This window comes from Lemur catta, chromosome 20, assembly GCF_020740605.2.
Source record: "Lemur catta isolate mLemCat1 chromosome 20, mLemCat1.pri, whole genome shotgun sequence".
NCBI lineage: Eukaryota > Metazoa > Chordata > Mammalia > Primates > Lemuridae > Lemur > Lemur catta.
In genome coordinates, this window is record NC_059147.1 from 3318978 (window position 1) to 3337716 (window position 18739).

At 37.1% G+C, this 18739-nt stretch overlaps 1 protein-coding gene across 2 annotated transcripts in view; it reads right to left on the reverse strand.

The window, feature by feature from the left end:
• Window positions 1–510: 510 nt before the first annotated feature.
• Window positions 511–18739, reverse strand: part of NETO2 (neuropilin and tolloid like 2) — a 59004-nt gene continuing 40775 nt past the window's right edge. The window contains exons 8-11 of one of the 2 annotated variants that reach the window (XM_045533350.1): window positions 6894–7007; window positions 5102–5708; window positions 2136–2199; window positions 511–1161 (exon numbers count right to left, since the gene is read on the reverse strand). In XM_045533350.1, the coding sequence (XP_045389306.1) occupies window positions 5128–5708; window positions 6894–7007 (695 nt within the window). In that variant the 3' untranslated portion in view covers window positions 511–1161; window positions 2136–2199; window positions 5102–5127. The remainder of the gene's footprint in view (window positions 1162–2135; window positions 2200–5101; window positions 5709–6893; window positions 7008–18739) is intronic. The other variant, XM_045533351.1, reaches the window with a different exon arrangement.

An 18739-nucleotide genomic window follows, 5' to 3' on the forward strand; every position in this document is an offset into this window, starting at 1 on the left:
AAAATGCCAACTTTGCCCTGAAAAGAAGTACAGATTCTGCTGCCACAAGCCGTCTAAATTCTGTGGGACTTCTAGAGACTTTGGAAATGAAGGCAAACCAGGAACTCTAAACACAAGTTTCTAATTCCAGGTCAAGGGTCAAAATTCTTTTCTGTAAAGTGTCAAATCCAGGATTAAGCACATGAGAATTCTTGTTTTGTTTTGTTTTTTTTTGGAAAAATTTACTCTAAGACAGTACACATTAAACATATACCCTAGTCATCAGCTTCTTGGGCTTTTGTAGTCATTAAATGAATTGTAGAAATATATTTAAAAAGTTAATAAAACAAATTCGGAATTTTATGTTGTTATTAGTAGAGGTATATAAAACGGTATGTAAAACATAGATAACTGATTTTGCAGGAAACTAAAAAATATACCTGAGGTCACCTTGTCATTTATAGTGGCTCAGAACTCAAATCATTCTCTGAAACTCAAGAGATATAACACACAAATGTTTAATATCTAGAGTATACATTGTTTCTTTTAGATTTAAAAAAGATCACAAAAGCAAAAACACAGAAGCTCTATTATCAAGCCTATACACTGTTAACAAACATTGTTTATTAAGAATTCACAGTAATTGTCTTGCAGAGTTTTCAGGTGCCAAGGAATCATGGCAACAAAACTGTAAAATAACAGTATTATGTACATAAAGAAAAAAAGGTGAAATATAATGCTTTGAGAAAAATTATTACAGAATAAATTACATTTTAAATCAAAATGATTGACAAGCTTACATGAAACATCTGGGCTGCTATTTAGACTGCTTAATTTTTACAATTTTTAGCTGGGAAAAGCAACAAGACAGCAAAAACAAAGAGTGCTGGGCTAGGAGTTCTGAGACATGGGTACTCACTTTACTTCTTTGGGCTCCAGTCTTCTCATTAATAAAGTTGGAACAGATCATCTTCCTTGGATCTTTAAAAACACTGAAAACTCAAAGTTCCTTTTGGGTCTAATCAGTGTGATTCAAGGCATATTATTTTTCGTACTTGCGATAAAGTAACATGAACAATACAGCAGATGCCATTTTGCAATAAGAGCATAATCTCCTTTGATTGAGAATTATTCCTGCAATCACAACCAGGCTTTTCCCATCCCGTCTCGCCAGTGAACATGCTGCTGAAACAAGGAGGCATCCCTATCAGACGGCAGCAGAGCTATAAAAATGTTCAGAGGCAGATATTTAGGAGGTTCTTTCAATGCCTAATAATTATGTGACACATGACACTGACATAAGCGCTGTTAAAGGAGCCTTTTAAATCTCTTTTGTGATATGAATGTGAAAACCTTTTGCTTTTTGTTAAACCTTTAGATTTAACATTTCTCCCCTGCTAAAGAAATAACACAATTTAGTCCTTTATACTTCAGAATTTGGGATTAGTAGGTTTCCTGCAATTAATTTGTGGGCACTTGGGGGTTGTTATCTTGTGTTAAATTTGGGATGAAAGGTAACCATGACAATATTATAGAGCTGTCCTTTATGCTGTTTCGGAATTGATGGCTAAATTTCATGTCTTCCATTACTTAAATTTATGGCTTTCACTTTAGTCAACAATTTTTAAAGTTTTCCCACTGATCTCAAAGACTATATATACAGCAATTAGCATTATTCTGGTAATAATGCCTAGAATTTATTAGTTCCATTCTCTTTTCTTCCTAAATATAGACAAAATCTTTGACTACAAAATGATGAGATCTAATACCCATCTATATAGTTCAATGAAGGCATGTAACATCTGCAGTCTAAGGCAGGCTTAGTTATTGATCATCTGCTTCTTTAGTTCTATCCCTGAAAATAGACTGATCAGAAACCAGTGTTCCTAGACTACATTAAATCATGCCTTCGCTGGGTTAAGATTTGCCATTATGACCTTTTTCTGCATTTGGCGTCTTTTTAAAATTCTGAACAAATGCTGTCCTATATAAGAACACTCATGCTTTAGTTCAAGAGAAAAGTAGCTTGCTTTTGCAGATTTGTTTGTTTTCTACTGTGAAAAGCAAAAACTGTTTCTTCTGTTTTAGCAGCCAGAAAATTTAGAACCAAATTTACTGTCCAAGCTTTACTTGCTGAGTTGAATGAAACCACGTACTTCTGTGCTGTTTTACCGTTAAATCTTCTTTAAAGGCTCTGTATTTTGTAGGCCTCTTCACGACCTTTTAAAAGAAAATAGGAAACAAATTTCAAAAATAAAAATATAGTTACAAGTGACTATAATGTATTTAAGCATATTATATTATTTTCTATTGTAATCTAGAGGTTAAAAATGGATTTAACAGCTATTTTTACAATGGACATAATTTTACATTGAAAATATGCTAATTTCCCTTTCATCATCATGAAGAGTGAGATAATAGTTGTTATATTAAGTATTTCTTATGCTGTTCAAATGTTGGCTGGTGTAAGTTACCTACAAAAATGCCTATTCAACATAACTATTGAAAGAACTTAACCGTCTGTGGTATTACTTCATTGAACACTATACTCATGAAGTCTTTTTAACCTTTCCAACTTGTATTTTTAAAATAGGAAATTATGCTAATTTTAAAACTAATTTAAATCATGAATATACTATGAGGTTTTCCTATCTCCTGACAATTATCTACTTTGTTAAAAATAACAAAATTTGACATAAGAAACATTTTGAGGCAGTGTAATATGTGTATCATATTTAAGGTCAGTTTTTGCTAATCTATGAGAACACATTTATGGAATATTTAAAAGAGTTAATGAAATGCAGTGCAACTTCAACTTCTCATTTCATTGAGAATTTACTACAAAAAATATAGGAAGTGAGAATTCACCTATTTATTTCTTTTTTCTTTTTTCTTTTTTTGAGACAGAGTCTTGTTCTGTTGCCTGGACTAGAGTGCCGTGGTGTCAGCCTAGCTCACAGCAACCTCAGACTCCTGGGCTCAAGCAATCCTCCTACCTCAGCCTCCCGAGTAGCTGGGACTACAGGTATGCGCCACCACGCCTGGCTAGTTTTTTCTATATCTTTTTAGCTGTCCAGCTAATTTCTTTCTATTTCTAGTAAAGATGGGGTCTCGCTCTTGCTCAGGCTGGTCTCAAACTCCTGAGCTCAAATGATCCGCCTGCCTCGGCCTCCCAGAGTGCTAGGATTACAGGCGTGAGCCACGGTGCCTGGCCAAGAATTTACCTCTTTTAAATGGCATGCCTGTATTAGTTACAATTTGACAAATGAATTCCTTTCGGTACATATCTTAAGATCCAAAATCTCAGTGCCACAAATAACATGATTGAAGGATCACATACAATGTATATTTTAATATAGAATTTGTGTAGGGATTTAGAGCAATAAATATCACACAGTGAAAAATTTTTCACAAACTAAATACAATAACAAAAGGAAAGTAAAAGGTTATGTACACAATACCAAGGTCTTTACAGTAAGTTATAGTGTATAGTTCCATCATAGCATATTTGTATGCAAAGCCGCTAATGCGAACACTGAAAGAAGTCTGTCATTAGGTCTTAAATCTTGATTTAATAAAGTTTGTACAGCATCAAATAATATCAAAGTTCTAAAAAAACACAATGAGTTTTTATATTATGTTTATAAATTATTGTTTTACATACCATTAAAAAAGGTCAAAAGTGGTTTAAAAAAAGTAGAAGTTATTATTCTTGATAAGAGCTGGACAAATGTACTGTCCCAAGTAGGAAGCAATCTAAAGGCCATACAGTTTCTCAGAAATTTCCCTTTAACTCTCATATAACCTTGGTTACCATATGCCGTAAGATAAACCAATACAAAGGGAGCCAAGTAATCTTTTTACAAAAATAAGAGAAAACATAATCTAGTGATGAGAAACATTAGAAATAAACATAATTACAGGCCTTCCAAAAAGTGATTCAGTGGTTCTGTTTACAGGAATGAATGGGCTGTCAATGAATATGACCAAACTTGGGAAACTGCAAAAGCTTGCCAGAGTATTTTTTTTTCTTTAAAGACAGCCTCACTCTGTCAACCCCAGCAGAGAGCAGTGGCATCATCACAGCTCACTGCAACCTCCAACCCCTGGGCTCAAGCGATCCTCCTGCCTCGGCCTCCTGAGGAGCTGGGACTACAGGCGCATGCCACCACGCCCAGCTAATTTTTCTATTTTCGGTAAAGAATGGGTCTTGCTTTGGTCAGGCTGGTCTTGGACCCCTGAGCTCAAGCAGTCCTCCTGCCTTGGCCTCCCAGAGAGCTGGGATTACAGGTGTGAGGCACCACGCCAGGCCCAGAAGTTTTTATCTTTCTTAAATTTTTAGTCATAAATGGCAATGGTGCATCCATTACAGGACTATGTAATTTTCTAGTATAACTAAGACAAAATATGATTTAAAGGTGATAAATCATATGATCTACTACTTCGCACAGAGAACAAAGACTAAGGATCCAGTAATTAAAAGGCAGAACTACAGAAAAGAGTCCAGAAGAAACAGATGGATGAACCATAACTGGACCTTCATTGGCACAGTAACTAGCTATATTTTGACAAATTCAAGAACAAATGCCTACATTGAAGTATGTGGTACATTACCAACTTAGATTTATGTAAGAAACTGAAATAGTAAAACTATAGGCTTATAAAACCAATTAAATTTAGAAAAGAAAAATAAAATGCATGTAAAGAAAAATCTTATTTTTGAGTTTATCGTGGGATCAAAATATTGACCGAGCTAGATCAGTCAAGAGCAGTATTCCTGATGCTGAAACTAATAGGCAGCCTGAACCTTGAGTGGTTCAGCAAAACCACTCCTCTCTTCAAATGCTATTTAACTGGTGGTGCTTTCTTTGTACGATGCCAGGCAACAGATGATTGTTATTTCTCCTACTGATGCCAGGCAACAGATGATTGTTATTTTTCCTACTGATTATAGTAAGCTCCTTGGTTGGTTTAACACATACAGACTGCCCGAGAGAGAATGAAAACATACCGTTAAAGGAGGTTAACGGTAAATAAAGGTCTTCCTGGTTTTGACAGGAAAAAAGGGCTGGCTGTGGAGAACAGCACGGGTGCTCTGTAGGGTGCATACATACATACTTACTAACTAACGTCACCTTTAGTGGAAGATTAAAAGTCGATGGATATGGACGCTTGTGCGGAATCTTCTCGCCCCCTGACATAAATTTCACAGGGAATCTCCTCCATTACTCTGTCTTCTAGGGCCTGGTCAGGGCACTCATGTGCCTGTTTGAAGGTGTAGCTACTTTTCTTGAAGGTGCTATTAAACGTTTTCATGGGCTGTGGTTGTGCAAAGTCGTTTCGGAAAGGCAGCTCCATGGAACCGAGGTTGGTCCTGCTCTGTTTCGCGCTGGGCGCCTGCGACCCGCAGTGGTGGTCGTGGATGCACCGGGAGGCGCTGGAGGGGCGCCGCACCTTCTGGCAGCTGTCCAGCTCCTCCGACCAGTCTGCCAGGTCCGCAGAAATCTCTTTGTCCCTCAGTGAAAATAGTTCATAATGAGGAGGATCAAACACTTCTTGGAACCCAGTTTTATTAAAAGCAGCTTTGCAAGCCATGACCTTTTTTCGAGGCTGTTTCACTTGTACTAAAATAGAAATAATGAGAAGGACCAAGACAATCCCTGATGTAATGCCAATAATTGTTCCATGAGTTTTAGTGATTTGTTCAAATAGTCCTGATTTTTTCTTTTCTGTGGAAAGAAAAAGAGAAATGTTAAGGTTTTCAAAATTCATTAATAAGAGTCCTGGCACAGATTGAAAGGTATTTACAGGTAAAGCAGAACACTTGGGTCAAATATAGACAGACAATGAAATTTACAATTAGGTTTTTAAACAAGTAAAACAATTATCATATTTTCTATTATGACTTTTGGTTAAAGCCACCAATCACAACATAGCCAGATAGATACAGGAAAGATAGAGTTCTTGGTTCCTTTACTCAGAAGATACATGAATGCGTATGATTTGCACATCCAATCAAATGTGTAAATACAGAATGTCAAAATAAATACTTTCACTCTATCAATTAGCCATCTGCTCTACTAGGTTTGACCAACTGCCATGCTTAAGTATGTCCACAATATTTCTACTGACGAGCACCAGGAAGAGAGAACTAACACGGCCAGACTAACCCACCCAGCTATATTACCATGGTCTACTGGTTTTGAATGACTACCTAAAAATATTTCAAATCAAGTATTTAAGACAGCCATATCAGATTAGATCACCTTTCCTTATCAAAATATTTATTGAACTCTTGGAGGAAAAAAGGCAGATACACTACTTCTGAGATAGTGATTTGACAATCAGCTTGCAGACATTCAGCTATGACGACAAGCCATATTTATCTTTCAGAGAGTATATACTGGGAATATAGCATAGGACACTTAGTGAAATTTTCTAAAAAAGCAGTTCCTAGAATGGGTCTACTTTTATATTGCAAGACTGAATCTGTCAGTTGATTTTTATTAAAGTTTCCAGATATTAATAATTTAAAAAAGAACAATACTCCAGGCTAACCTCTAAATTATTTTGACAACTTATTTAGTTATTTAGATATCTTTACAATACAAATGACAAACTTCAGTAACAGTAAGAAAATAAGGGCAGGAAATACCATGATACATTTTTGAACAGCTTAAGGTAAAAAATAGTTTGTAAACAAAAACTGGTTTCATTGAGAGTAAGTATTTTTCTTTGCTTTTACCACATCCTAGAGGTTTACGATCCATTTAAAAGAACATATATATGTTTCCATTTCTGCCAAAGCAGTTATGCTAAGCACAGTTACAAAGAAGAGCATTTTAAGTCTTTCTTAATGAAAGGCATTAGGGCATTTTTTTTCTCAAAAAGGCTGGCCTTTACATCGGACTCACCTTTGCAATGATTTTCGTCCCAAGGGTAGGCACAGTTCTGAACACCATTACAGACCAGAGAATTATTGATGCACATGTTGCTGTGGCAGAAGAAAGTGCTGCCTGTGCAGGGAGCTGAAGGAGAAGAGAAAACCGTGTTGCTAAAAACAGACATACAGATTATGAACTTATTTTGATTTATTTTGCACTTAAGAATGTGACTTTATGAGCAATTTCTTGACTCAAAGGCCTTTCCATGAATATACTCTGTACTACACAAACAGTAAGAAAAACACCGGCATTCTCTGATGGTGGCTCACACAAACTTCTTCTTATGCTAGTCACCAAGAGGTCATTTTTAGTGTAATGACAATATGAATGTATTTCCCACGGCTCTTATGAAACTAGTATATAATCTGGTAAATGTTTTTTTTTTTTTTTTGAGACAGAGTCTGGCTTTGTTGCCTGGGCTAGAGTGCCGTGGCGTCAGCCTGGCTCATAGCAACCTCAAACTCCTGGGCTCAAACAAGATCCTCCTGCCTCAGCCTCCCGAGTAGCTGGGACTACAGGCGTGCGCCACCATGCCCGGCTAATTTTTTTCTCTATATATTTTTAGTTTTCTGGTTAATTTCTTTCTATTGTTTAGTAGAGATGGGGGTCTCACTCTTGCTCAGGCTGGTCTCGAACTCCTGACCTTGAGCTATCCTCCCGCCTCGGCCTCCCAGAGTGCTAGGATTCCCGCTGGTAAATGTTTTCAAAACTTTAAAAGACAGTGTTGGCAAGAATGTGAAGACACTGAAACCCTTGTGTCTTGCCATTGGGAATGTAAAATGGTGTAGCAATTGTGGGAAACTGGAAGCTCCTCAAAAAGTTAAATAGACTGCTGTTGCATAGATCCAGCAATTTTACTTTCAGATATATGCCCAAAAGAATTGAAAGCAGGAAATCAAACAGATACCTGCATACTGATGTTTATGGCAGCATTATTCACAATAGCCAAAAGGTTGAAACAACCAAAATGCCCATCAATGAACGAATATATAAACAAAATGTGGTATCTATAAGACAATGGAATATTATTCAGTCATAAAAAGAAATGATATTATTATACATAATACAACATGGATGAAGCTTGATAACATTATACTAAGTGAAATAAGTCAAATATTTCACTTAGCGTAATAATTGTATCATTATGGATTAAGTATTGTATGAGAAATATGATTCCACTTATATGAGGCAAATTCATTGAGACAAAGTGGTATAGAGGTTACCAGGGTCTGGAAAGAGGGGGAAAAGAGGAGTTAGCATTTAATGGGTAATCGGTTTAAGTTTGGGATGATAAAAAAATTCTAGAGATGGATGGTGGTGATGGTTGCACAAAAGTGTGAATGTACTTAATGCCACTCAACTGTACACTTAAAATGGTTAAAATGGTAACCATTTATTTTACCATGATTAAAAAAAGGGAAAAAATCCACTCTTCTGAATTAAAAAATAATTTTAAAAGATAATAAAGGTATATGGAATATATACCATGTAATTTCATTTTATATAAACTGTTCTTTCAGCCTGGAATGTCTCCTTCTTTCCTTTCATGGTGGCTACATATGCAGCTCAGATGTAGTATGTCAGTGTAAAGAGACAAACGAAAAGCTGAAGGTCCAGAAGTAAGGCAGCTTATTATTTCCCCCCATTAAACAAGATTATATAGAGGTGTAACAAAAGCCCAAAAACCTCAACTAACAATTCTGACTTCTAAAATTATAATTGGATAAAATGTATTTCCTGCCTAAAAGATACTATAGTTTTGATTTACAGAAAATACGTGCTTCATCAAGGAAGGAGAATTGAGTTTTGCTCTATATCGACATATCTCAAATATTTTTTATATTTTCTTTTAAAAATTCCTTTTCAAGTTACAATTAGTATCTAAAATTTTAGTGGACAGAGCCAGGCATGCATAGTCCCAGCTACTCAGGAGGCTGAGGCAGGAGGATCACTTGAGCCCAGGAGTTCAAGGATGCAGTGAGCTGTCATGAGCCACTGCATTCCAGCCTGGGTGAAAGAGCAAGACCCCGTCTCTTAAAAAAATTTTTTTAAATAATTTTTTAAAAAATTGGGAAATACTGCTGTGGTAGGTAAGCAAAAATAAAATAAAAAAATAAAATTTTACTGAACAAGTGGGATTTTTTCCCCTAAATATTATAATATCTTTCTCTTAATATACAATGAACCTCATTAAGAAAACAGCCACGAGTTTCATATTTTTTTCCCTTCAAAGAGAAGACTCCCTCTTTAGGGTACAGTTATAGGAAGTTTGGAAACACAGGCCACATTTTCCAACTGCAGTATATTATTATAATAGTAATAAAGCTGGCATTTTCCCACCCCCTGCCTTACCCACTTTGTCTATTTCCCAGTTGGCGCTGAACATGGGCTGGAAAAACAGGTCCCCAGAAAACCCCTGAACATAATCTGATAAATGTAGGTCAACACGGAATATCCAAAATTGCTTTGCTATTGGAATGCAAAAATAATTTTTCTTTAATATCCTATGAGGTATTATTTACCCAAGTTCCAGTCTAACAGGTTAATAATCTATAGTCATTATGAACTAGGCTTTGTTTATCCCTTCACCCTCCCCACCGTAAACCAACTTACAGGTGAATTTAGGCACGATTTGTTTATCTACATACAATTAAAGAGTCTTCGCACTAAACTTTTAAGCTGGTTCGTTTGCTGAGTACTTAGCCACTACAGTTCAAGGATAACTCCCAGGGGGCTTTCATGACCGAAGAGTCTAAAATAGGTGAGCGAGTAACCTGGGCAACAGTGCTGCACAGCAGAAAATAGAAAAAACAATGGACTAGTAATGAATATAAATTGTTTCTGTTATGGGCTCATCTGTGTATGTTAAGGCATTTAACCTCCCTGGGCCTCACCTTCCTCTTCTGAAATGAATGGGATGGAGCACAGCGTATCTCAGGTTCTATAATTTGATGAGACTGTGAAATTAGTGCTCCCAATCATATTGATACCTTTGTTCTTAATCTAAGTGCAAAAAGATGTACATAACTAATAAGTAATTTATTTTTTATTTATAACTTTTTTTTTTAAATTGAGACAGAGTCTCGCTCTGTTGTCTGGGCCAGAGTGCAGCGGTGTCATCATAGCTCATTGCAACCTCAAACTCCTGGGCTCAAGCGATCCTGTATCAGTCTCCCAATAAGCTGGGACTACAGGCATATACCATGATGCCCGGCTAATTTTTTTATTTTTAATTTATTGTAGAGACAAGGTCTCGCTGTTGCCCAGGCTGGCCTTAAATTCTTGGCCTCAAGCAATCCTCCTGCCTCCCAAAGTGCTAGGGTTACAGGCGTGAGCCACCACGCCTAGCCCTAATAATTTATTCAGAGACTGTTAAACTATTCAAATATTTATTTCATTATTCTTAGAAAACACTGATGGTTTCAAAGTCCCTCATAAGGAAAGTATATATTAGTTACATAAACAAACCATCAGATTGAGGGCAGGGAATGAAGATGTATGGTGGTTTCATTTATTTTACAAAATTAACTAGTCAACCTACTTCATTTGTGTCATAGATACCACAAATGATATTATACAAATGGAGGTACTTTAAAATATAAAAAATAGCCTAGGGAAACACATAGCATTTTTGAGTTCCTCATTTCTACAAATTGGAGTTTTCTGTTTTTTTTTTGAGACAGAGTCTCACTCTGTTGCCCAGGCTAGAGTGAGTGCCGTGGCGTCAGCCTAGCTCACAGCAACCTCAAACTCCTGGGCTTAGTGATCCTCCTGCCTCAGCCTCCCGAGTAGCTGGGACTACAGGCATGCGCCACCATGCCCGGCTAATTTTTTCTGTATATATTTTTAGTTGTCCATATAATTTTCTAGCTATTTTTAGTAGAGTCACTCTTGCTCAGGTTGGTCTCGAACTCCTGACCTCGAGCAATCCACCCGCCTCGGCCTCCCAGAGTGCTAGGATTACAGGTGTGAACCACCGTGCCCGGCCGAGTTTTCTGTTTTTATGTGCATAGCATACCATAATTTATCACATACAATTTCATATTATATATTGTATTCTGATTCTACTACCTATTTTATCTAGCTCACAAATGAGGATGCGGGGAATAAGCCATTTTTAAGACAAGTAGAATAAGGCTATAATTAGCACTGGTGGCTCCTTGGCATTCTCATTTTCTGAGTAAAACTATCATTAGCTTTTTCTTTTTTTTGAGACAGGGCTAAAGGGCTGTCAACAGAGACAGGGCTCTACTGACTGGGCTAACGTGGAGTGGCAGCATCATGGCTCATAGCAGCCTCAAACTCCCGGGCTCAAGCGATCCTCCTGCCTCAGCCTCCCTAATAGCTGGGACTACAGGCGCTAGCTACCATGCCTGGCTAATTTTTTTTTCTATTTTTAGTAGAGATGGGGTCTTGGTTTTGCTCAGGCTGGTCTCGAATGCCTGAGTTCAAGCGATCCTCCCACCTCAACCTCTCAGATTACAGGCGTGAGCCACCGCGCCTGGCCTAGTTTTTAAATTTTATTCACAGATCATTATGTGTGACCACACTTTGATAGCTTTATAACTTCAAAAGTGACCTAAAAACAGGTTTTCTGCTTTGTGTCACTGATGGAACAGTGAGAGGAAAACACCTCCGTTTTTATTAGATTCTTTATATAACTATTCTCCATACTATTTAAAGCAATTAGAAAACAGCATTGATACTGTCAGATTTTGTTTCACAGAAATGTGAGACATATTTATAATTACAACTATATTAAGCTTTATGGCTTTTCATTGGATAAACATGGCTGTTTAAAATGAGAATGAAGGAATCAGTTATTGATATGGAATGTTAATGACATGCTTCAATAAAACTATAATAAGATGGCTGAACTATGACTTATAAATAATGGGCAAATAGCAAAAATTGTGCCAATTATGAACTGCTCTCTACTTAAAGCCTGAGGACTCACTACTTTCCATCTTACTCGCTACTGGGTCATGGTGTGGGAAGGAGGAGGGTTAGGATTTCAGCTCCCTCCACTTTTGATGAGAAGTGGCAATGATGCTGAAAAATGGTTCTGCCCTTCAAACAAGCCTGCAGGGGCCCCATAGGGAATATGCCACCAAAAATCACATTATGGATTTATCCTGCCAAAAATATCTTCTGTTTTCACAGTTCTAGTCCTAGAAATTATTTTCCTAAAACCATACCCTTTCTTAAAGAGGGAGGTATATATTAGTATTCAGCACCTGGGAAGAACAAACGTGGCCTGATTGCTGTTCTATACCATCCATTTTAGCAAAGTAATACTATTTTAGTTACATCTGCAATCTACAATGGGTAAGCACGAAATGAGCCTCTCATGCAGAATTAGCCCATTTATAGAAACCCTTCTGAAATAGTAATTGTTTTCATGGGTGGAATCCTAACAATTACAAATCATTAACAGCTTAGAGAACAAAAGAAATAGTTCAATAATTTGAATTGATAGGCATGTAAAAATTTACTGTTTTGAGCTCTGAAATGGGCTTAGCAAATGTAGATTTTCAAACTGGGACTCTTATTTTTACAAAATTCTGTGAAATCCGTTATTTTGATCGCACACTTTTTTTTTAGAGGGGCAGTTTTTTCTTGTTCTTGGATAATAAAGCTAAATTTGGGCTATGGAGTTAAGTCTATTGCAGCCTTACAACTTAAGTCTTACATTTAGTGATTAGTTAATATAAAGAGATCACTTGAGGGAGATTTTTCACCTGTTTAATTCTCAGATTTCTATTATCAAAAAACCACTAGTGTATATACAGAAAATACCTTAACTACAACACATTAGAGAAAAATTTCTTATCTCAGATTTACACGAGTGCTGCCCAAATATGAGCCAAAAATGTGAGCAAGTAGCTACATTAAAAAGTAAAAGGAAGTGGGTGGAATCAATTTTACTTATATAGTTTATTCAGCCTATCTGTGTAGAGTTAACATTCTAGCAGGCCTGAGGCTGCTCCTCGAGAAGGTCCTGCTCGCCGGTGGCCGTCGGGTGGCGTCTGGGACGGCGCTGCGGGTCGCTAACAGCCAGGGGCTCCCCGCGCAGAGCGAGCGCGGACCGCTGCGCAAGGCTGTCTCGGGCCCCACGCGCTCCCCGCGGGCCCTGTCGCGCTCCCTGTCACTGCAGTCAATCCGAGCCGTCAGCGCAGCACAAATAAATGCTGGGTCCCGTGAGTCCCTCGAGCAAATTACCTAACATGTGGGTGGCACTGAGAAGGCTGTGAAACAACATTCGAAATATTCTTATTTAATCACACAATTAAAATACTATTAATGAGGCATGTGGCATTCTTTGTTCACACCAAGCCTCTGAAATCTGGGAGGTATTTCTATGATGACAGCGCGCGCCAACGCAGACAGGGGCCGGGGGCAGCGTGCGGCGGCGCGGGCACAAGGCGGGGAGTAACGCTTGGGAGCTAAAAGGCTTTCTTGTTCATCCTGTCCTTGTATAAAGCACTGATTTGTAGTTATTTAAAACGGTGAAACAGCCTCTGCATAGTTTTTTAGTTTTTAAGTTTGAAAAGTCCTCAAATTAAAAAAAAAGTTTTAGAAACAAGCTCATCCACTGTGACCAGGTGGCGGGGACGGTTCCCTCGGGGCGAACCGCCGGTCCCCAACGCCCGAGACGCTCGCCTCGTCCCAAACGACAGAACACTTTCCGTCTTACCTGTTCAATTCCACGTTCCAAGTCAGTCGGACTCAAAATTACGGGTGCATTCTGACTCATTCCCTCTTACCTTTCATTTTTCATTAGTCACCAAATCTTGCTGATTGTATCTCCACAATTCTTTTCTATTCTCACTGCCACTGTTTTGATTCAGACCTTCATGTTTGCCCACGGTGACTATGGAAGTCACCTTTCAACTAGCTTCCAGGCCCCATCTAAAGCACAGCTCTGATGATGTCACTCTGTGGCACAAAACTCCCTGATGCCTATAAGATAAAATCTAAATTTAGCCTTTACTTTAAAGGCCTTCTTATTCCAGCTTTAATCTACCTTTCCTGACTCCCTTCTCTACTGGTCCAAATTAGCTCTGGTTCAATGCCTTTGTTCATTCCCCTGCTTCTGTTTGGAATAATAACTTCAATGAACATTTCTACCTTCTAAAATATACCTACTGTCAGGGATAAACTCAAAAGACCTACACTCAAAGACTCAAAGGCTCCACGATGACACTGCCTGCTTGAAGTAACCAGGATATTTAACAGGAAAGCACCTTGTTTTATTTCTCAAACGGTCTTTGTCATAGTTAATTCTGTACTGTCATTATTTGCATATATGTCACCTTTCCTAACTGACCGTAAAACCCTTTAGCGCTGGGACTGTTTCATTGATCTCTGTGTCTTCACAGCATCAAACACAGTACCTCGTACAATAAATGTTAAATAAACGAATGGAAAGCAGGTAGGAGGGCTGGTTGGCCAAACTGGCTTCATAACACACTGACCATCTGGCAACTCATAAAGTCCTTTAAAATTATAGGTAGAAGAGTTCAGCTATAATAAAGCCTGTATGTGGTAACAGTCATGATTTCAATATAGAATGCATGGAATAACAATATAATAAAATATAAGTAAAGAGAAAAACTATTAATTTTCAAATTTGTCAAGAAAAAAATCTGATGATATTTTATTGTTAGACCTGTGTATTTACAAACTTCAGATTTGCACAAATCACATAACTTGACATTTTAACAGATTCATCAGTCATATAAAAGCTAAAATATTTGTTCTCCTCATGAGGACATGAGATGAGATATACCATTTATTTTGAGAATACATGTGATGTGAACATATACAGTTGACTATATCTGGGAAGTTCAGATGTGCCTTAAAATGTAATTCTCTTCATGTATGAGATGAATCTGGAGAAAGGGACCAGTTGGAGAGGCTAATCATTCCTGCCCAAATGCAGATTCAAGTTAAGGGCCATTCAACATCAAGTAAAAAAATGACGATATTTCTGAAAGCAGATTTTGCCAAACATAATGTAATATGATCTACACTTATGATAAGAAAAATAAACAAATAAATATTACAAGTAAGTACTGATACATCACTTGGATTTTTAGGAGATAGAAAGGTAAAAAAATACAGGAGAACCAATTTTTCCTGGTGGGGATTTATTTATTTGAATTTTAAGGAATCTAAGGGAAGAATCCTAGAATCTGCCCTTAAAGTTTCTCCTTTTCTTTTTATTTTTTTGAGGCAGGATCTTGCTTATTGCCCAGGCTAGAATGAAGTGGCGTCATCATAGCTCCACTGCAACCTCAAACTTCTGGGCTCAAGTGATCCTCCTGCCTCAGTCTCCCAAGTAGCTGGGACTACAGGTGCTCACCACCACACCTGGTCAGTTTTTGTATTTTTGTAGAGATGGGATCTCGTTTTTGTAAGGCTGGTCTCGAACTCCTAGCCTCAAGCAATCCTCCCACCTTGGCTTCCGATGTGCTAGGATTATAGGCGTGAGCCACCATGCCTGGCCAAGTTTCTCCACTTTTAAGCTGGGTTAGTTGTCTGTATATGAGCTATACCACCCTAAATATGAAAAAGTTCCTATATGCTCACCAAACAGTAAAGATAACTTCTAAAGACTTAAAGAATTCACACAAAGACACAATTTCCATGGTAAACACAAAGAACATATTTATAAAATATATACAAAAGGAAATGAGAAGGGAATCAAAACTAGTCACTACAAAAAAAATCAACTAAACACAAGAGAAAGCAGTAATGGAGGAAACAAGGGACTGCAAAGCTAAAAGACAGAAAACAAATCCAAAATGACAGAAGTCCTTCCTTATGGGTAGTTACCTTAAATGTAAACAAACTCTCCAATCAAAAGAAAGAGATTGGCAAACCCGATTTTAAAAAAGATCCAACTAACTATATGCTGTCTATAAGACACTCACTTTAGATCTAAAGATACAAAGCGGTTGAAAGTGAAAGGATGGGAAAAGATATTCCATGCAAATAGTTACTAAAAGAGAGCTGGGGTGGCAATACTAATGTCAGACAAAAATGGACATGATATATTGATAAACGGTCAATTCACCAAAAAGATAAAATAATTATAAACATATATGGACTAAATCAGAACTCCAAAATATATAATATAAAACAAACATTGACAGAATTGAGGATAAATAGGCAGTTCTACAATAATAAAGACTTTAACACATCACTTTCAACTGGACCTAATATGTACATGGAAAACTCTACCCAACAACAGAATATGCATTTTCCTTATGTACACTGAACAGTCTCTAGAATAGATCATATATGTTCAGCCAAAAAAACCAGTGTTAATACATTTTAAAAGACTGAAATTATACAAAATTTCTTTTCTAATCACATTGAAATGAGACTGGAAATTAATAACCGAAGGAAAACAAAAATATTTGCAAATTTGTGGAAATTAAACTACACATTCTTATACAACTTTCAAAGTCATGATTTCAAAGAAGCAATCACAATGGAAATTAGAAAATACCTCAGACAAATGAAATGAAAAACATAACATGCTGAAACTTATGGGGAGAAGTGAAAGCAGAGCTGACAGAAAAATTTACAGTTGTAAATGCCTACATTAAAAAAGAAGAAAGAACTCAGACCAGTAACTTAACTTTATACCTTAAGGAACTAGAAAGAGGAGAGCAAATTAAACCCAAAGCTAACAGAAGTAACTAAATAATAAAGATCAGAGTACAGATAGATAAAATAGATAAAATAAAAAACCCAAATGATTCTTTCAAAAGAATAACAAAACTGACGAACCTTTAGCTATAATGAGACAGACTAAGAAAAAAAGGAAAACTCAAGTTATTATAAAATCAGAAATGCAAGTGGAGACATTACTCCAGATCTTACACATATATAAAGGATCATAAGAGAATACTAAGAACAAGTGTATGCCAACAAACTGATGACGTAGGTGAAATGGCCAAATTCCTAGAAACACACAATCTACCAAAACTGTATCAGAAAGAAACAGAAAATCTGAATAGACCTATAACTAGCAAGGAAATTAAAGAAGTCATCAAAAACCTCTCCACAAAGAATAGCTTTACTGGTGAATTCAAATAAACACTTAAAGAAGTATTAACACCACTCCTCAAACTCTTCCAAAAAGTTGAAGAACAAACACTTCATTCATGTTCCTTCTATGAGGCCCGCATTATCCTGATACTAAAGCTAAAAAAAGATGTAAGAAAGGAAAACTAATTACAGACCAAAATCCATTATGAACATTGACATAAAAATCCTCAACAAAATACTACTACAGAATTCTAAAAAATATAAAGGGATTATACACCATGACCAAGTGGGATTTATTCCCAGAATGCAAGGATGGTTCAACATACGAAAATCAATTTAATATATCACACATTAACAGAATGAAGGGAAAGAAAATATGATCATGTTAATGTTAACTGAAAAGGAAAAGCATTTGAGAAAATTGAACACCCTTTCTTGACAAAAATACTCAATAAACTACGAATAGATGAAAATTTCCTTAATGTGCTAAAGGCCATTTATGAAAAACCCACAGCTATTAATAATATACTCAATGGCAATGGATTGACGGCTTTTCACTAAGATCAGGATCAAGACAGAGTACTGGAAGATCTAGCTAGAGCAATTAGGAAAGTAAAGGAAATAAGAGGTATCCAAATTGGAAAGGAAAATATAAAATTTTCTGTGTTCACAGATGACATGATCTTATATGTGGTAAACCCTAAAGACTACATACACACACCTGTTATAGTTAATAAACTAATTCAGGCTGGGCATGGTGGCTCACACCCGCAATACTAGCACTCTGGGAGGCCAAGGCGGGAGGACTGCTTGAGTTCAGCAGTTTGAGACTAGCCTGAGCAAGAGCAAGACCTCATCTCTACTAAAAATAGAAAAATTAGCCAGGTGTTGTGGTGCTGCCTGTAGTCCCAGCTTCTTGGGAGGCTTAGGCAAGAGGATCCCTTGAGCCAAGGAGTTTGAGGTTGTAGTGAGCTAAGATGATGCCACTGCACTCTACACAGCGTGATAGTGTGAGACTCTGTCTCAAAAAATAAAAAATAAAATAAAAAACTAATTCAGCAAAGTTGCCGGATGCAAAACCAACCCACAAAAATCAGCTGCATTTCTATACACTAATGATGAACAATCAGAAAAGGAAATTAAGAAAATAATTCCATTTACAATAGTATAAAAAAGAATAAAATACTTAGGAATAAATTTAACCAAGGAGACAAAAGACTTGTACATTGAAAACTATAAAATATTGCTGAATAAGATTAAAGATGACAAATAAATAGGAATATATCCTGCATTCATGGATTGAAAGGCTTCACTGTAGTTAAGATGACAGTATTACTCACAGTGAACCACAGAATTAAAGTGATCCCTATCAAAAATCTCAACAGTGTTACTTTGTAGAAACAGAAAAGCCCATTCTAAAATGCATGGACTCTCAAGGGATACTGAATAGCCAAACCAGTCTTGAAAAAGAAGAAAAAAGAGGACTCACATTTTGATTTCAAAACTTACTGCAAGGCCGGGCGCAGTGGCTCACGCCTATAATCCTAGCACTCTGGGAGGCCGAGGTGGGTGGATTGCTCGAGGTCAGGAGTTCAAGACCAGCCTGAGCAAGAGCAAGACCCCGTCTCTACTAAAAATAGAAAGAAATTATATGGCCAACTAAAAATATATATAGAAAAAAAAAATTAGCTGGGCATGGTGGCGCATGCCTGTAGTCCCAGCTACTCGGGAGGCTGAGGCAGTAGGATCGC